Consider the following 14,777-nt stretch of genomic DNA (forward strand, 5'->3'; position numbering starts at 1 on the left):
GCATTTCTTTATTTGACATGTTTATTAGATTTTTATTTAACTTGGTATTCAAAGTCTTCCATCATAGAACAGCACAATAAAACACAATATAATTTACAAATATGATTTACTGTGGTCGCTCACATTATGGACCAATAAAGCCTGCTGCTAACAGTGTGTCCACAGGAAATCCTTAAAACATGGTGTAGTGGTCGCCACTGGTGCTGATGATGTCACTGTTGCACTCCAAGGATTTGAGGACCCGCTCCAGTGCTGCTCTGTTCACGTTGAGGCTGAACCTCTGTCTGACTGCAGACAGGATGTGCAGAATGTGGCAACCTTTCTCTGCATCTACAGGCACAGGAGCAGACGGCTGTCACCATGGTATGTAGGGCTGATTACATGATTAATCTGTGAAAACAACTACAGTTTTTCTATTGACCAAACAACAACTATTTACTACCATACAACTATATTGCTATCAGTATGCTGTTTAAACATCATGGAAACAAGAACAAAAAAACATAAGCTGCTTTCAGACACATGTCCATGTCTGGGTATTCTCCAGAGGGCTTGCATGTGTGAATGCAAATGGCTGTAGAAGTCACTCCTGGTATTCTCCAAAGATTATCCTGCCAGCTCCTAGGATGCTCATGTGAAAACAACAGTGCCAACAGTTACGCTAACAGGACCAAGTGTCACTGGTGGGCACGTAACAAAGAAAAGAATGAAGAGATTTCTCAACTCAGGGGAAACCTGAGTTTCACAGCCAATTTTGGTGTAGCGGCGTTACAGCAACATGTATAGGCCTGGCATATGTACTAATCTTTTAGTTTTGGGTTGTTTTGTGTGGACGATGACATTTCCCCTAAAAATGCTGTGTTTACAGAATGAAGAAAAAGATTGTATGGGGAAAGATCTGTTTTCACATAGATAAGAGAAGATAAAATAAGTGGATTCGTTTCACCTGAGAGAATACCAGGTCTGAGGGGGGTCTTTATTACAGACAAGTTCCTTCAGTCAATCATGTGGTGTGAATAAAAGGATTAGTTGTGTTTCTGTAAGAGCTAAAGATACCGGCTATATTCTTCCACAACTTTATTTATTGAGGTCTATCAGGACAAGAGATGAAATGTGTTTCAGCAAACAATTACATACCCAAGCAAAGGTTATGAGTACTTACATTTCTCTCTCTTTGAGTCTTCTCTGATTATGTCTTTGACAGTGATGAGCAGATCTTTATCCTGTGCGGTCACCTAATAAGAAGAAACAGCCTCAGACACACATACACTATAACAACACAATAACAACCAAATGGAAATGAAAAACAAAAATTAATTTGAGACATCGCTGTTTCTCACTTGATAGACTTCATCCTGTGACTTCACCTTGCGGTAAATGATGCCCTCCTTGTGTAGGATTTCCAAGGTTTCCCTCAGAAGCTGGCGTAGCTGCTGGCAGACAGATGGACCCGCCACTGGCTCCTGAGCAGTGGCACAGGAAACACAATAAGCTATTGAAGTGGTTCTCTTGAACCCGCCTTTAAAGTAAAGATAGTTCAGGGAAAACCAGCTTGAGACTCACTCTCAGTGAGAACATGGCTGCCAGCAGGGACACAATGAGAAACTGATTTTTGCTACAAAAAGACTTGCCTAACAAAATCCATGCTCTTAATCACTGTTAGACAGCATTTACCATCTGGAAACTTAAGTTTGTAAACTGCTCACCCTTCCACAACATCTTCTCCTTTCAGCTTCTCCCTTAAGGGGTCACCACAGCAGATCATCAGCCTCCATCTTGTCCTATCCCACGTGTCTTCTTCTGTTAAACCAACTCATGTCGTCCTTCACAACAACCATGAACCTTCTCTGTTGCCTTACTCTTTTCCTCTTGCCCTCTAAAGGTGTGAGTGTGAGAGTGAATGGTTGTTGGTCTCTATGTGTGTGGCCCTGCTATGGACTGGCGAACTGTCCAGGGTGTACCCCGCCTATCGCCCTAAGTCAGCTGAGATTGGCACCCTCTGGTGGACGATAAAGCAGTAGAATGAATGGATGGATCACTTTAAAATGATAATCTGCTAAGTGGTTGAGTTAAAAAACCTTGGGTCAACCATGCAAAGTAATGGACAGTGCACAAGAGAGGTGAAGAAGAGAGAGCATATTCAAGGGACAGCTAAGGTTGAACGGTTTGGAGATAAAGCAGGAGAGGCAAGGTTGAGATAGTTTGGTCACGTGCAGAGGAGGAATAGTGATTGTATTGGACAAAGGATGTTGCTGGGCAGGAGGAATAGAGGAAAGCAACAGAGAAGGTTCATAGATGTTGTGAAGGAAGACACGAGGACAGTTGGTGTAACAGAATTGTACACAAGGGATAGGGCAAGATGGAGGCTGATGATCTGCTGTGGCAACCTCTAAAGAAAGGGTTAGTTGAGAATGACGTGGTGGTTACGATGATTCTGGTGTACCTCATCAACAGATGTTGTCTGGGTCTGGCAGGAGATGAGAGGCTGCAGGAGGTCCTGGACGTCATAGGGCCTGAACACACTCACTGACCTCTGCTTAAAGAAAGTCTGGATGATGTCTTTGGCTTTGCTGATGGGAGTGAGTGCTGTAACACTGCAAAGCAAACACAAAACCAGAAACATTATTTACTCATGGTTATAGCTGCTCTCACAGTAAAACTATTAAGCGTGACGTGGAAAGATACAACTGCAAAGTCCTCTTAAGCTTTCTGTCCCAGGCTTTACTTTCCCTTTTATTCAGCAGCAGCTTTTTTGTGGTTGTAAAAGGTACTGCAGACTATGTGTCAGTGCCCCATGCAACCATAAATGAAAAAAAAACTCAACTGTTATTTTAAGAAAATTGAGAATTGTGATGGGAATACAAACGCCTTTCTTAGAGACGGCAAAGGAATTTCCAGCAGAGGGCAGGCAAAATGGATGGGAAAAAAATCAATCGGGACTGGATAATATATAGCAGCTCAAAAAATACCTTATTTTGCCTACCATGATTTTCTCCTATGAAGTCGAGAAAAAGTCAACTAGTGCACTAAATTCCACAGATGTGATGAAAAATATCCTATATATATATAAAAAAAGGAGGAACGAGGAAAATATCAAAAATCTAAAAAAAAGTGAGTATGGAGCAGAGAGGAGGAGAAAGGATGAGGAGGCGACATAATATTGCCTTTTAGCAAGGCACTACACATCTCTTTAAACATTGTACTATTCTGCCTACTGTTTTAGTCATTAATATTCAGAGATCTTGGTTTCTTTACCTATATCTGATAATACATTTTAACTATGGGCCCACGTAAAGCCACAGATAGTGATAGATGTCCCATATACCTTGTTGCACTATGTAGCAGTGGCTTGTCATAGCACAGTCTGTACAGCTGAGGAACCTCCATCATCCATGCTATCTGGGCTGTCATGACTGGATCGTTCACCTTATCTGAAAAAACACATGAACACACATTAACACACAATGAATGGGCAGAGGAAAGAGATGGATTGCATGTGGTGTGTGGTTGTAAACAGTTCTGTAAGACACATAGGCCATCATAAAACAAGATGAAGAGTGCCCTTGCTTTGTGTGTGGTTCGAGGACTGAAGGGCAGATGTACCAACAGGATAGAGCCAATTTAAAAGGTTTTCAAAAACAGACTGCACATACTACAGGAGCACAGACAGGTTACATTCTTTTTCCCAGCTATACATACATGTCTTCATGCAAGGGTAGGACTGTAAGGTTTCAACATTACTATGTAAAGAAACATTATGTATGCTGTGATTTGGTGTAATAGAAATGGAGGAAATGGGGTGGATTCCTTTCAGGATTCCTTCAAATACTTGTGCTGATCATATGATTAGCTGCAGGGTTGCATCCAATGTAATTGTCAGTGACAATTGTCATCCAGTGTAATTGTCAGAGAACTGGGTATTTTGATGTTTTGATGAAAAGCAGTGGAGGTCTCTTCACTCACAGTAGGCGGAAGCCATGATTTCTCTCTGCTGCCTCGAAGTCTTGACTGGCCCTCTGACTCGGAGCAGCTCTCCTATCTCCAGGCAGCAGAGTTTCTGTTGGGCCTGTTTGAGTTTCTTCAACTCAATGACCGGACTGAAGGCTCCCTGAGCTGCATCACTGTGCTTCCCCTCAGCTACAAATGACAAAATAATACAAGATGTTACAGTGTGCTTTGTTGTAATTCACGTACATATGGCGAAAAAAAAAACAAGGGCCTTTCTGCATGGAGTTTGCATGTTCTCCCCGTGTGTGTGTGGGTTCTCTCCGGGTTCTCCGGCTTCCTCCCACAGTCCAAAAACATGCAATGCGGAGATTAGGTAAATTGGACACTCTAAATTGACCATAGGAGTGAGTGTGAGAGTGAATGGTTGTTTGTCTCTATCTGTGTGTGGCCCTGCGATGGACTGCACCTCCCGTGACCCTCTGGTGGAGGATAAAAGCGGTAGATGATGACTGACTGACATACATATGCCCATATACGCCTATCAAGCTGGAGAATACTATGTGATGAGGTCATCAGTGACAGGTGGGCCTCAGTTTAAAAGAGAACATAGTTGCTATGGCGAAAAGCAACTGCTGTTAAATGAATGGATGAATCCTTAGCTTTTTCTCAATTTTCAGAGGACACATTCTACCTCTGTCTGTCTTCAAAATAAAAATAAAAATAAAAATCCATGCAAGGTGTTATTGCACTAAATCCATGAAAGTGCTAAATAATTGCACTACTCAATGTGTCGTGTCATTGTTTTTGGTTTGGCAGCTGACAAAATATGTTCTTATCAAGTTCATACTGAGTGAAAGGAGTCTGATAATCTGTCCACTGCTCATGACCACAGCAGCTGACGACAGAACAGAATCATTTATTGTTTTCAAATCAAAACCTCAATTTTCCAATGTAACTAAATCCCTAAACTAGGACTAGGTAATTTGTGGCTATTATATCTATAGCATTCATTTTAAAGGCTGCTGCATTGATAATCATCATATTTATTAAATTGAATTATTAATTAAAGACTATATATAACGATTAGAAAATTATATTTAAATATGTCACTTAACACTTTAATTTTAAGCCTAATTATCTGAGTGAATTTGACAATTTGAAAATTCTCCCACAACCCATCTGTTGGTTCTGACCAAGCGTTTGGGAAACACTGCCGTAGACTCACATTTATTAGGATCCTCCTCTTCTTTCAAACGGTCATTTTTCCAGCACAGGCAGTTTATGACACCAGTCCCATCATCCACTGTGAACACAAGGAATGACACTCAAAATCACATCATAAACTATCTAATAATTCTATTGCATAATTCATTGATTGTTTGCAGTAAAATAACAAGAAACCTAAATGTACTATATGCATAAGATTAGCAATGCAATTGTTATTTGAGGGAAAGAAACAACAACATTTGTGGAAGGAACCAGAATAACCATAAGGGCTTCTGAAGTGGCTCTCCTATTGTGAGACATCATAAAACATAGATTAAAAAGCAACATTACCTCCATAACAGAAGAAGTCCTCTCTTTCCCTCTTGTACACTACTGTCCCAAGTACATCAACTTTGTATATTGGGTGTGAATTGTAGAAGTAAATACCTGTGACAGAAAAAAGTTGTATACATTTCTCACTTTTGCAGGTAATCTACTTAGTTCTAATCATTTCAAGTAAGGCACACTCAGTGTTTTGCAAAAATGTACCAAAGTGACTGAGAAAAACGCTTAAATATTAAGTTTGTTTTACTTTTGTGAAAGATTTTGAGTTTGTTTTTTTTCACATAACAAAGAAATCTTCAATTCATTAAATTTTGGTTTATGGTCAAAACAAGACATCTGAGAACAGAATTGTGCAGTTTGGGAAACACTGATCATCCAATCATCTGATATTTTGAAGACCAAACAACTATTTGATTAACTGAGAAAATAAATGACCGATTCATCAATTATGACAATAATGATTAGCTGTAGCCCTACTGTCGAGGAAGGGCAGTAAATGCCCAAAACACTCTCTCAACATAGAAACGAAAGAGTTTGGGGGTAACAAAAGACAATAGTAACTACATTAATGTATTAATTAAAATGACTGTAGAAAGTATACACATTAAAGACACATGAAGACTGGAGGGTATCGACTTCAGAGACAACGTCATTGTGATGGCAAATTAACAATCTTAGTCTATATTGGTCCTTCCAGAGCATTTGTTAATGTCCTTTCAAACGTATTTCAAATGTAAACTTTTCAGTCACCTGTTTTATTATCGTCAGAGATTGGTCTATGTCAGTGGTGTCTAGTACAAGAGTAAACTAATCTGTAGAAGAAATGACAGACAATTTAACTGTTAGGCTAAGCTATTCAGAGCTGTAATGTTACCATGACAGACTGTGAGTGTATGCAGGTGTTATTTATCACCTGGCACCTGTGTGGACTCAGTCATGTGCAGGATATCTCTGACAAACAGCCTGGCGAAGGCACTGAACACCGGGTCTAGTCCCCACATCGCGGAGGGAGGCTCCTCCGCTGGATCCTCCACCGCAGCCGCCTGTGTTTTAGCCATGATTTCATCACTGCAGCTGCAGCGGGATTATTATCATAAACGTTGTTATTGATCCGTATGCCATCGTTACGTCCGCGAGGCTAGCGTCATTAGATACACAAGCTAGCTGCACTGGAGCGTCGATGTGACGTCGGCTGACACGTGACGTACTTAAACGGTTGTTAACTAGTTCTAATGTCGTTGACGTTAGCTCGGCGATATGTACGTAAACATATGGGGATTTACAAAAGTCCTATACCGTATGGAAAAACGATGTTGAAACATTTTGTAAAGCATTTTCTATTCTGTGTAATTGTCTCGCAATGCCTTATGGGACATGTAGTTTCAGAGACACAAAGAAATCTCCTTGCTCTGCTGTTGAGGCAGTGTTGGCCGATGGACGCAGTATAATTAGCATCACAAACAAGTGCACACCATACTTAGTTGTTTCACTTAGCGAACGTACGCTGTGTTGTCTGTGTGGGCACTTGAATGTCCCTCGTGGAACTTGCGGTTCGTCTCCCGTACAGACGGCGGCAGCAGAACACTGACATGACCGCGCCAACTGTCTCAAACACAGACACGGGAGCGAGCACGAAAAGAAAGAAAGCACGGCCGAGCGCGCACGCGTGAACGCGCATCGACACCAAATCCGCTAGATGATTAAAGCCGCCCCACAGCACGGGAAAGATGACTCTTTGAACTGTCCTGGAGAATGTGAAAATACGGAGCAATAGTAGCCGCTTTACCCTCAAGAACACGAATGAGTTGCGAGTGTTTGGAAGAACGACTTTTTCGAACCTTCTGTCTTTGCTTTTCTTTGGGTTGAAGAAAGAGCTGCCACAGTGTTGTCGGGCCAGTGAGTCGTCAGGAGTTTGAACAACGGCGAGCCTCTTGTACTGCTTTGCATTGTAATAAGTCTGTTTGTTTTAAAGAAGCGTTTTTTAATCAACATTTCAGATGATAGGTCATATAATGTTATCATTTTCTCATTTCTATCAGTGACTCTTTGTGCGTAAAATAGCGCTGTTCTCTGAAAACCTTAATAGGCTAAGCTAGGTTCGGTCACGCTGACCGGACTGATATTTATAACTAGTTAATGGGGCATTTACTTTATGTTACTCCTGACACTTATGCCACTGCAGCGAACTGCTCAACAAAACCCGACACAACTACTTTGTGAACGCTAACTGAATGCGCCCGGGTTCAGCATGTCGTTTTTCAATTTTCGTAAAATATTTAAATTGGGAGCGGAGAAGAAAAAGAAACAGTATGAGCATGTTCGCCGAGACGAAAACCCAGAGGAAATCTGGGACATCATCGGTGAACTGGGAGATGGAGCCTTTGGGAAAGTGTTTAAGGTAAGGACATGTGTTTTCCTGAAATGGTCTTTTGTGTCCTTTAGTGTCTTTGTGTGTGATGCCTGCCTGCAGTGTGTTGTCCTGTGACAGAGACTGCTGAACTGTTACTCCACTATTGACCAATCTGTTTGTCTCACAGCTCTCTGTTTACATGTGACACACAGACACATGTCATCATCACACCCAGCCATTTCTTCACATACTGCACAATGTTTAGTTTCCCCCGCAAACCTAAGATATCCAGTTTATAATCTCAACATTAATACAGATTCATTTTGTAATTGACTAATCAATCAATGTTGTTCACTTCCGCTGTGCACCTCTCCTTAGGAGGACGTTTTGATATGTATTGTAGACCCTGGATGAAGGAGGTTCACTGACTATATTTTAATAATCAGTTCATCTGTATTTTTTCTACGATTAATCAAGCACTTGTCTTGGTCCACAAAATTATAGAACATTTCCAAAAAATGTTGATCATTGTTTCACAAACCTTGAAATGATGACATTATTCTATCTTATTTTGTCCTCAAACCAAAATGATTCTGTTTTAATGATCACTGAAAATGGAAAATAAGAATTTAAAGATTAATCGTTGCAGCCGTAAACCAGTATGCACAGCCGCACAACACTAGTTCAGTGTTATAATAGTGCCACTGTTTGATCTGATCCTGATGCACAACTGAATCCAGGAGCCTTATTTGCATATGTGACACTAACTGCAATCATACAAGTCCAGTACCAGGAAGTTACTCTGCATACTATCTTTGTCTTTGTATATTTAGAGTCTTGGAATAGTTGTACTTACTCATGATTTCAGTCCAGTGTTGCTCTGCATCATACTTATATTAAGCCTAATCTTCTTGCACAGTGATTTAGTCACAGGTGGTCAGTTTTCCAGCATTCCTCAGCCAGACTCACATGAACTAGACTCAGGGAAAACACCTAAATAACAAGTCCTTTTTTGTTAATATTCCGTAGAATTATTGTTTGTTCCACTACAAAACACTCCAGAATCCAACTGAAGAAAGTGCATTCAGAGTAAATTGCTGTGTTGTGTTTTCAGTCTGTCTGGTCTATTCCAGGTACAATACACCTTTCCTCTTATGTATCAGTGGTAGAGTCCCCAAACTCTTTCTATTCACAATCAGAGATCAGCTGTCACCAAGCAGTAGATGACGTATTTGTTTTCTAAATGGTGTGTAGGGCTGACCACAGAACACAGCAGGTCACTAGGAAGTGGCTGAATCCCATATCGCAGCAGCAACTTCATTGAGCACATCCTGTCTGCAGCAAGGCCAAAACAAACAGAAGAAACTTTCCTCTCGAACACGACATGTCTCATGTCTGTGTTGATTTGCTGTGCCCTACATCTCATCTCTTTGCTGTCAACTACATCTCACCATTTGATAGCCTTTTCTGTCTGAAGTTTGTTAACAGCTTAAATTAAGGAACCAAAATCTGTAGATAAAATGAGTACAGGAGCTGCTGGTCTGCTGCTGCCTCGTCTTATAAGTTTGTGTGACTGACTGGGGTAAATTCAAACGATGGTTGTAGGCAGCAGTGGGTCAACCAACTGCTGTGTGCTGTGATGTATAATAGCTGGACTTCTCTGTGTACCTTGGTGCAGAGAATGACTATTTTATAAAGTAGCACAGTTTGATTTTTGGGAAAGTCAAAGACGTCACGTCTTTGAGGTAAAGACGACCTCAGATCTGGCATTAACCATGTTGACATCAATCAGTCTTTTATGGATAATCATCCAGAGCATTAAAATGAGAGCAAGCTCTAATATTCTATGCCAGATATCCGCGTGAGAGCAGAGAAACATAAGTGTGTGGTTTATTTGAGTGCTATGGCCTTATAACTGTCTAATGACGTTCTCATCCTACAGGCTCAAAACAAACAGACGGGCATCCTAGCTGCAGCCAAAGTTATTGACACAAAGACCGAGGAGGAGTTGGAGGACTACATAGTGGAGATTGAAATCCTGGCGTCCTGTGACCACCAAAACATTGTCAAACTGCTTGATGCTTTCTATTATGAGGGCAAACTCTGGGTGAGTAGTGGGAGGAGTTCTCTCGAACTGTTCAGGGTGTGTTTCCTTTCTGTTTCCTTCCAAAAATATGGAGCTAATACAGCAGTTTCAGTGTATCCACTAGGTTAACAGCTTTGGGGGGGCACACAACACAAACACTTACAGGAATCATGGTATTCATGTGCTTTATCTATCTATTTATGCATACATGCATGTATGTGTTATGTATAGTACATACCACAGGAGTGGGAAAAAAACTTCATTTTCTCATCATTTTCTCTTGAACAATTGTGAATCAATTCAGAAAAAAATGTATGTAAGTTGATTTTTTCTTTCCTATGCATAAAGCTTGTTGTAGTGTGAAACCTTTGAATATACAGTAAATGCTTTTGTCAAATGAGTTCACACAATGCTGCTAAAGCCAACCAGCTCCACACAATACTGTGTCTCTCAGTACAGCAGTGTATTGCTTTTATTTTGCCTATACATGGCACAAGTGAAGCTGTAAACATTTAAAATATGTTGCGCCCACAAAATGTTTCCACATAATCTTTCCTCCTGCACATGGCCTCTGTGTATCGCAGAGCTGCACTTGGCTCACTTTTTTAACTTAATTCCAATAGCTTGTTTTTCAGATTTACATAGTAACCGCCAAAAAAAACATCAGAGAAATGCTTTAAGTTTCTTCGAGTCACTGCTGTGTTTTCGCTTTGTATGCTCAATATATTGGTCTCTCTGTGTTTCCCACCGTCTGTGGTAAGTTGGTCATTATGCTGTGTTCCATTTACATCCGAACTCAGAACAGGGAGTGATGTCACCCCTTACTTCACCACATTCCAATTAAGAAGTGGCAAATGCAAACATATCTCAGGCTAGCCATTGTTAGCAACACTGGTAGATAACACAACGTGGTAATTCCCACACACAAACCGCAACAGGTCTGTGGTTAAAAATTAAACAGCACCATGCGTACCACTGATTGACTGTGCAACATGCAGAAGTGGTATAAACGGTAAGAGTAGCAGTGATTGTGTGGAATCCTGAACTCGGGGTATGTGATGTTGTCAGAGTTTGCATGTTACAAATCCAAGGTCACTGGGCATTTGCTCAAAAAATGCTGGTCACCACTTGGTCAAACACTGCTGTTAGCAGCATTTGTCGCAAGTCAGCTAATGTGGTTGTGTTGGTCACTCTGGCACGAACAGCATGCCCAAGCTGATCCCACAAGTGTTCAATGGGGTTGAGGTCAGGACTGCAAGCAGGCCATTCCATCCTCTCCACTCCCCTAGTCCCCTAAACCCCACACTGTGGGGGCAAGTTTTGTCATCTTGCATAGACAAAAGAGTTCTGTAAAAAAGTATATTACATACATTATTGTTAAAAATTATCTCTGCCACTCTTTGAGGTGACAGACTTCCAGTCTGTGCTGTAAATCAGAAATTAAATAACAAAAAGTCTAAAGAAAGTAACAGTTGCAGTTGCAGTTGCAGTTTATAGTTCCACTGTTATCTGTAGGTTGTAATGCACAGGTTCATTTAGGCATAATATTGTTGAAATTGTTCTTATTCTTCTCAAGAAATGTTTTGTTTTGTTCTTGTTGTTTATAGGTTATTATGCTATTATTTTACTGGTCTGGCCCACTTGAGATCATCATTTTAGATGCTGTATCTAAAATGAGTTTGACACCCCTGCACTAAATTGAAGACTTGCATGTGGATCATTACAAGTTATCCATATACACTGGTTTACACCTGGAAAAAAGTTTGAGAGTTTTAGTTATGCTTAATAGCATTCATAAAATAAAGTTGGAGTGGTTTTGGGGTTTAGTTACACCTTAATAACTATTAATAATGTCAGCACATCAGTATTATAGCACATGCACAAACAGCATGGCTGTGCACACAGATCTACGACCTCTTATTTTGTCATGAAACTGTAGCTGGGGAAAATGGACTATAATGGCCACCACAGTCTACATAATTAATGGGAAACATTGATTTAATCCTGATTAAATAATACATAACACATCTAGCATGCCAGTATCTTTTTACTTGATGTAAAAACTAGATTTTTCTTTTTCAAATCCAGCCTCCAAGCGACATATAAAATGTATACCACAGATTCAGAAATGTGTTATGGTGATCTGTGATCAGATCTAAAATACATTGGCTTTTATGAATCGATACACAACCATCTAAAAAGTTGTATCATTATAAACACTTGTGATTACCTGAGTGTTTAATTTCAGTGTGTTTCACTGTGCTCTCTGCCCTTTTCCACTCCATTGTCCTCTGAACAAAAGAGGCTGTTTGGTGATTTTTATCTTGGCCTGTGTGGCACCTGTTTGTGCACAGGGAGCGTATCTAGGCCATATCTAGGACTCTATTCCACATTATACCATGAGAGAGGTTGACTTACCATACATCTACAGATAAAATCCACACACTGACCTCTGTTTCCTGCTTTAGTTTCAGTTTAATGATCCTGTCTCTGAGATGTAGCTGGTATTTTCATCCTTATGGCTCAGATCATGCATGTCTTACATCTTCCAAGACTGTGGCACATAAATGGTATGGAGTATTATGTGGATGCATACTTCTTCTTGTATTTGTGTACGTCAGATAAACAAGTGGGGAAGGAAGCCACAGCCTTGACCTGTGTTCTTCTCTGCCAGCTGCCACTGTGACAAACCTCTGTGGAGGCCATTGTACACCAGCAGAGCCACTGAAACAACAGCATGCCCACAGAGAAACACTAGAATGGTGTGTGTGTTGAATAGGCAAGACTGTTTTGACTCAAGGCATTGAATGTCTCATCAGAGCTTTGTTGGTGGAACTGAGTTGTCTTGAAAATCATCACCTGAATCGTCGAATTCCATTCAATGTTGGCAAAAGCTGGACATGGCCTTTTTGTGGGGAAATGGACAGTTTAAGGTTTTAACCAACCAATCAACCACAGTTTCTCAGTGGTTATGCAATTGCAGAAGTGCTGATACTTCCTCTAGGTGACATTTAGCTCTATCTTTCACAAATCTCAGTGTACAGTGAGATTTTTTTTTTCCAAGGAGTACATTTGCTTTTTTACTTTTTCTTGCATTCCACTAAATAATACTCAATACATACCCTAAAATGTATTTTGTAAATGTACTCCGAGTACATATATTGTACTTCCACATTGTATTGCATAGGTCCGTTCATCGTTTAGTGGAACACTGCCATTACATTAGACTATCCTGAACCCATCTTTAATAATAACATATTCATTCATTGTACTTTTAAAGTGACAGAGAGTAAAACCAAACGCTGACATGTTACTTGCAAATGATCACTATCAGCAAAAACATGGCTGCCATCGTCGACACAGGTAAACTGATTTGAGCTACCTAGTGTGTGGTCAAACCAAGTCATTTTGCAATTATTAATTATTATTAATTCATTCATTCATTCATTAAAAATCTATGCCTGCTTAGTTGTGTGAAAACAATTTAAATTTAACAATTTAATCTCGCTGTGAGACTGCATATTCTCACTGGAAACTGAGAATTGAATACTGCTCACTCTCCTGTTTTTCTACATGAGTCGCTCTACTGTTGCCTTGTTTGGCAAGTCACATGAGGTAAATCTGAACGAAGCATTTCAAACGACTCCAAATTAAAGTCTCAAATAGTGCTGGATGGTATGACAAAACATGTATATCACGGTATGTTTCACAGTAAACAATGGTATTTATTTTTTTGTGTATGAGCATGAGTGAGTGGTCCAGCGAGAGAGAGACACAGTTGAGTTTTTGTGTGTGTGTATTGCGAGTGGTCATGTAAGAGAGGGAGGGAAGGGTGCAGTTGTGTGTGTATGTGTGTGTGTTTCTGTGTCTGTTAGCATAACTCCTTGGTACTCTAACACGTGGTGGAGTAAAGTGCCAATCACTGCAATTACCACCACAGTTACCTCTTCAGCTAAGCCCTTGGAAAAACGTTGAGTCTTTGAGTTTACAGTTTTTGGTAAACCGCCCAGCACTAGCTTCAAGTTAGTAAAGGCTGGCAGGACCAAGCGCTAAACATATTATTGAGATATTGTAGACTTAAGCAGGTGTTTTAGTAGGTGAACCATCTGTTATGTGGACAAAGTCTATTTTCCTTGTGTCCCTTGTGGCAGAGATGCTCACTCTCAGTGAAAAAATGGCTGTCTCATGCTGGTTTTGAGGTCAGAGTGCACACAGAGAGCAGTCAACACATATCCACACACAAGCAGAACCTTTCCTATACATTATTTATCTTTTTCACGCTTTGTCTGCATCCACAAAAAACTACCCAAAACAACTCTAAAAGCTGCAATACATAGACCAGGTGGTGGTGGATCAGTTCAGTGATAGTCTACAAAAGTCTTGCTGTGAATGGGTACATAATAGAAGATACAGCACATAGGCAGTTTTGAGTGGTCAACATATAAATACAGACCATTTAAATGGTGCTGTAATAAATAAACCTAAAATGAAGAGATGTGTTCAAACATTTTTCTAAAAAAAATAAAGCTTTAGTTTAGTTAGATAGTATATATTACAGTGGGTTAGAACCAAGCCAGGGCAACTAAGAAAGAAAAAAGTTATGAAGTGAACAAACCTAACTAATTCTAGAAGAGGAAGAGAGCTGGGGCTATGACATCATTGTTTTCCCAAAGTAGTGATTGTTTGTATATGTGATAATGCAAGAGTGGTGTTTTGAGATTATTTTAAAAAGTCTGTCAGATAGGAAACAGTTGCCGATTCTCCTCTACTCATTTTTGTGTGTGTATGTCAGTACAACTGTCCCTTTTTTTAAAGTTAATGAAAACACTTCCCCAGATGCTT

The 14,777-nt window shown here is 40.2% G+C and overlaps 2 protein-coding genes across 5 annotated transcripts in view; one reads left to right on the plus strand and one right to left on the minus strand.

The window, feature by feature from the left end:
- Positions 1-8,829, minus strand: stn1 (STN1 subunit of CST complex). Of its 4 annotated transcripts, none has more exons than XM_044027453.1 (9): positions 8,706-8,829; positions 5,506-5,601; positions 5,174-5,251; positions 3,964-4,137; positions 3,326-3,431; positions 2,444-2,594; positions 1,341-1,463; positions 1,163-1,235; positions 1-330 (listed from the first exon to the last, which is right to left on the minus strand). In XM_044027453.1, the coding sequence occupies exons 1-9, from the start codon at positions 8,707-8,709 to the stop codon at positions 173-175; spliced, it is 963 nt and encodes a 320-aa protein (XP_043883388.1). In that variant the 5' UTR covers positions 8,710-8,829; the 3' UTR covers positions 1-172. The 4 variants fall into 4 exon arrangements, with proteins under 4 accessions (XP_043883388.1, XP_043883387.1, XP_043883386.1 ...); XM_044027452.1 differs by lacking the exon at positions 8,706-8,829 and adding an exon at positions 7,003-7,119; XM_044027451.1 differs by lacking the exon at positions 8,706-8,829 and adding an exon at positions 6,413-6,944.
- slkb (STE20-like kinase b) overlaps positions 7,149-14,777 on the plus strand; it is a 26,763-nt gene continuing 19,134 nt past the window's right edge. Inside the window, exons 1-2 of the mRNA XM_044027450.1 lie at positions 7,149-7,897; positions 9,792-9,956. Coding sequence (XP_043883385.1) covers positions 7,748-7,897; positions 9,792-9,956 — 315 coding nt within the window. The 5' untranslated portion in view covers positions 7,149-7,747. The remainder of the gene's footprint in view (positions 7,898-9,791; positions 9,957-14,777) is intronic.

Source organism: Solea senegalensis, linkage group LG6 (assembly GCF_019176455.1).
Source record: "Solea senegalensis isolate Sse05_10M linkage group LG6, IFAPA_SoseM_1, whole genome shotgun sequence".
Classification (NCBI taxonomy): Eukaryota; Metazoa; Chordata; class Actinopteri; order Pleuronectiformes; family Soleidae; genus Solea; species Solea senegalensis.

What these genes read in the sequence shown, in the direction of transcription:
- stn1 (XM_044027451.1), bottom strand. Translation starts at nt 6,557, where the DNA reads ATGGCTAAAACACAGGCGGCTGCGGTGGAGGATCCAGCGGAGGAGCCT. An exon ending in TGAGTCCACACAGGTGCCAG is followed by an intron (nt 5,602 to 6,412) that starts GTGATAAATAAC and finishes TTTCTGTCACAG; the next exon opens with GTATTTACTTCTACAATTCA. An exon ending in CACAGGATGAAGTCTATCAA is followed by an intron (nt 1,236 to 1,340) that starts GTGAGAAACAGC and finishes TCTTCTTATTAG; the next exon opens with GTGACCGCACAGGATAAAGA.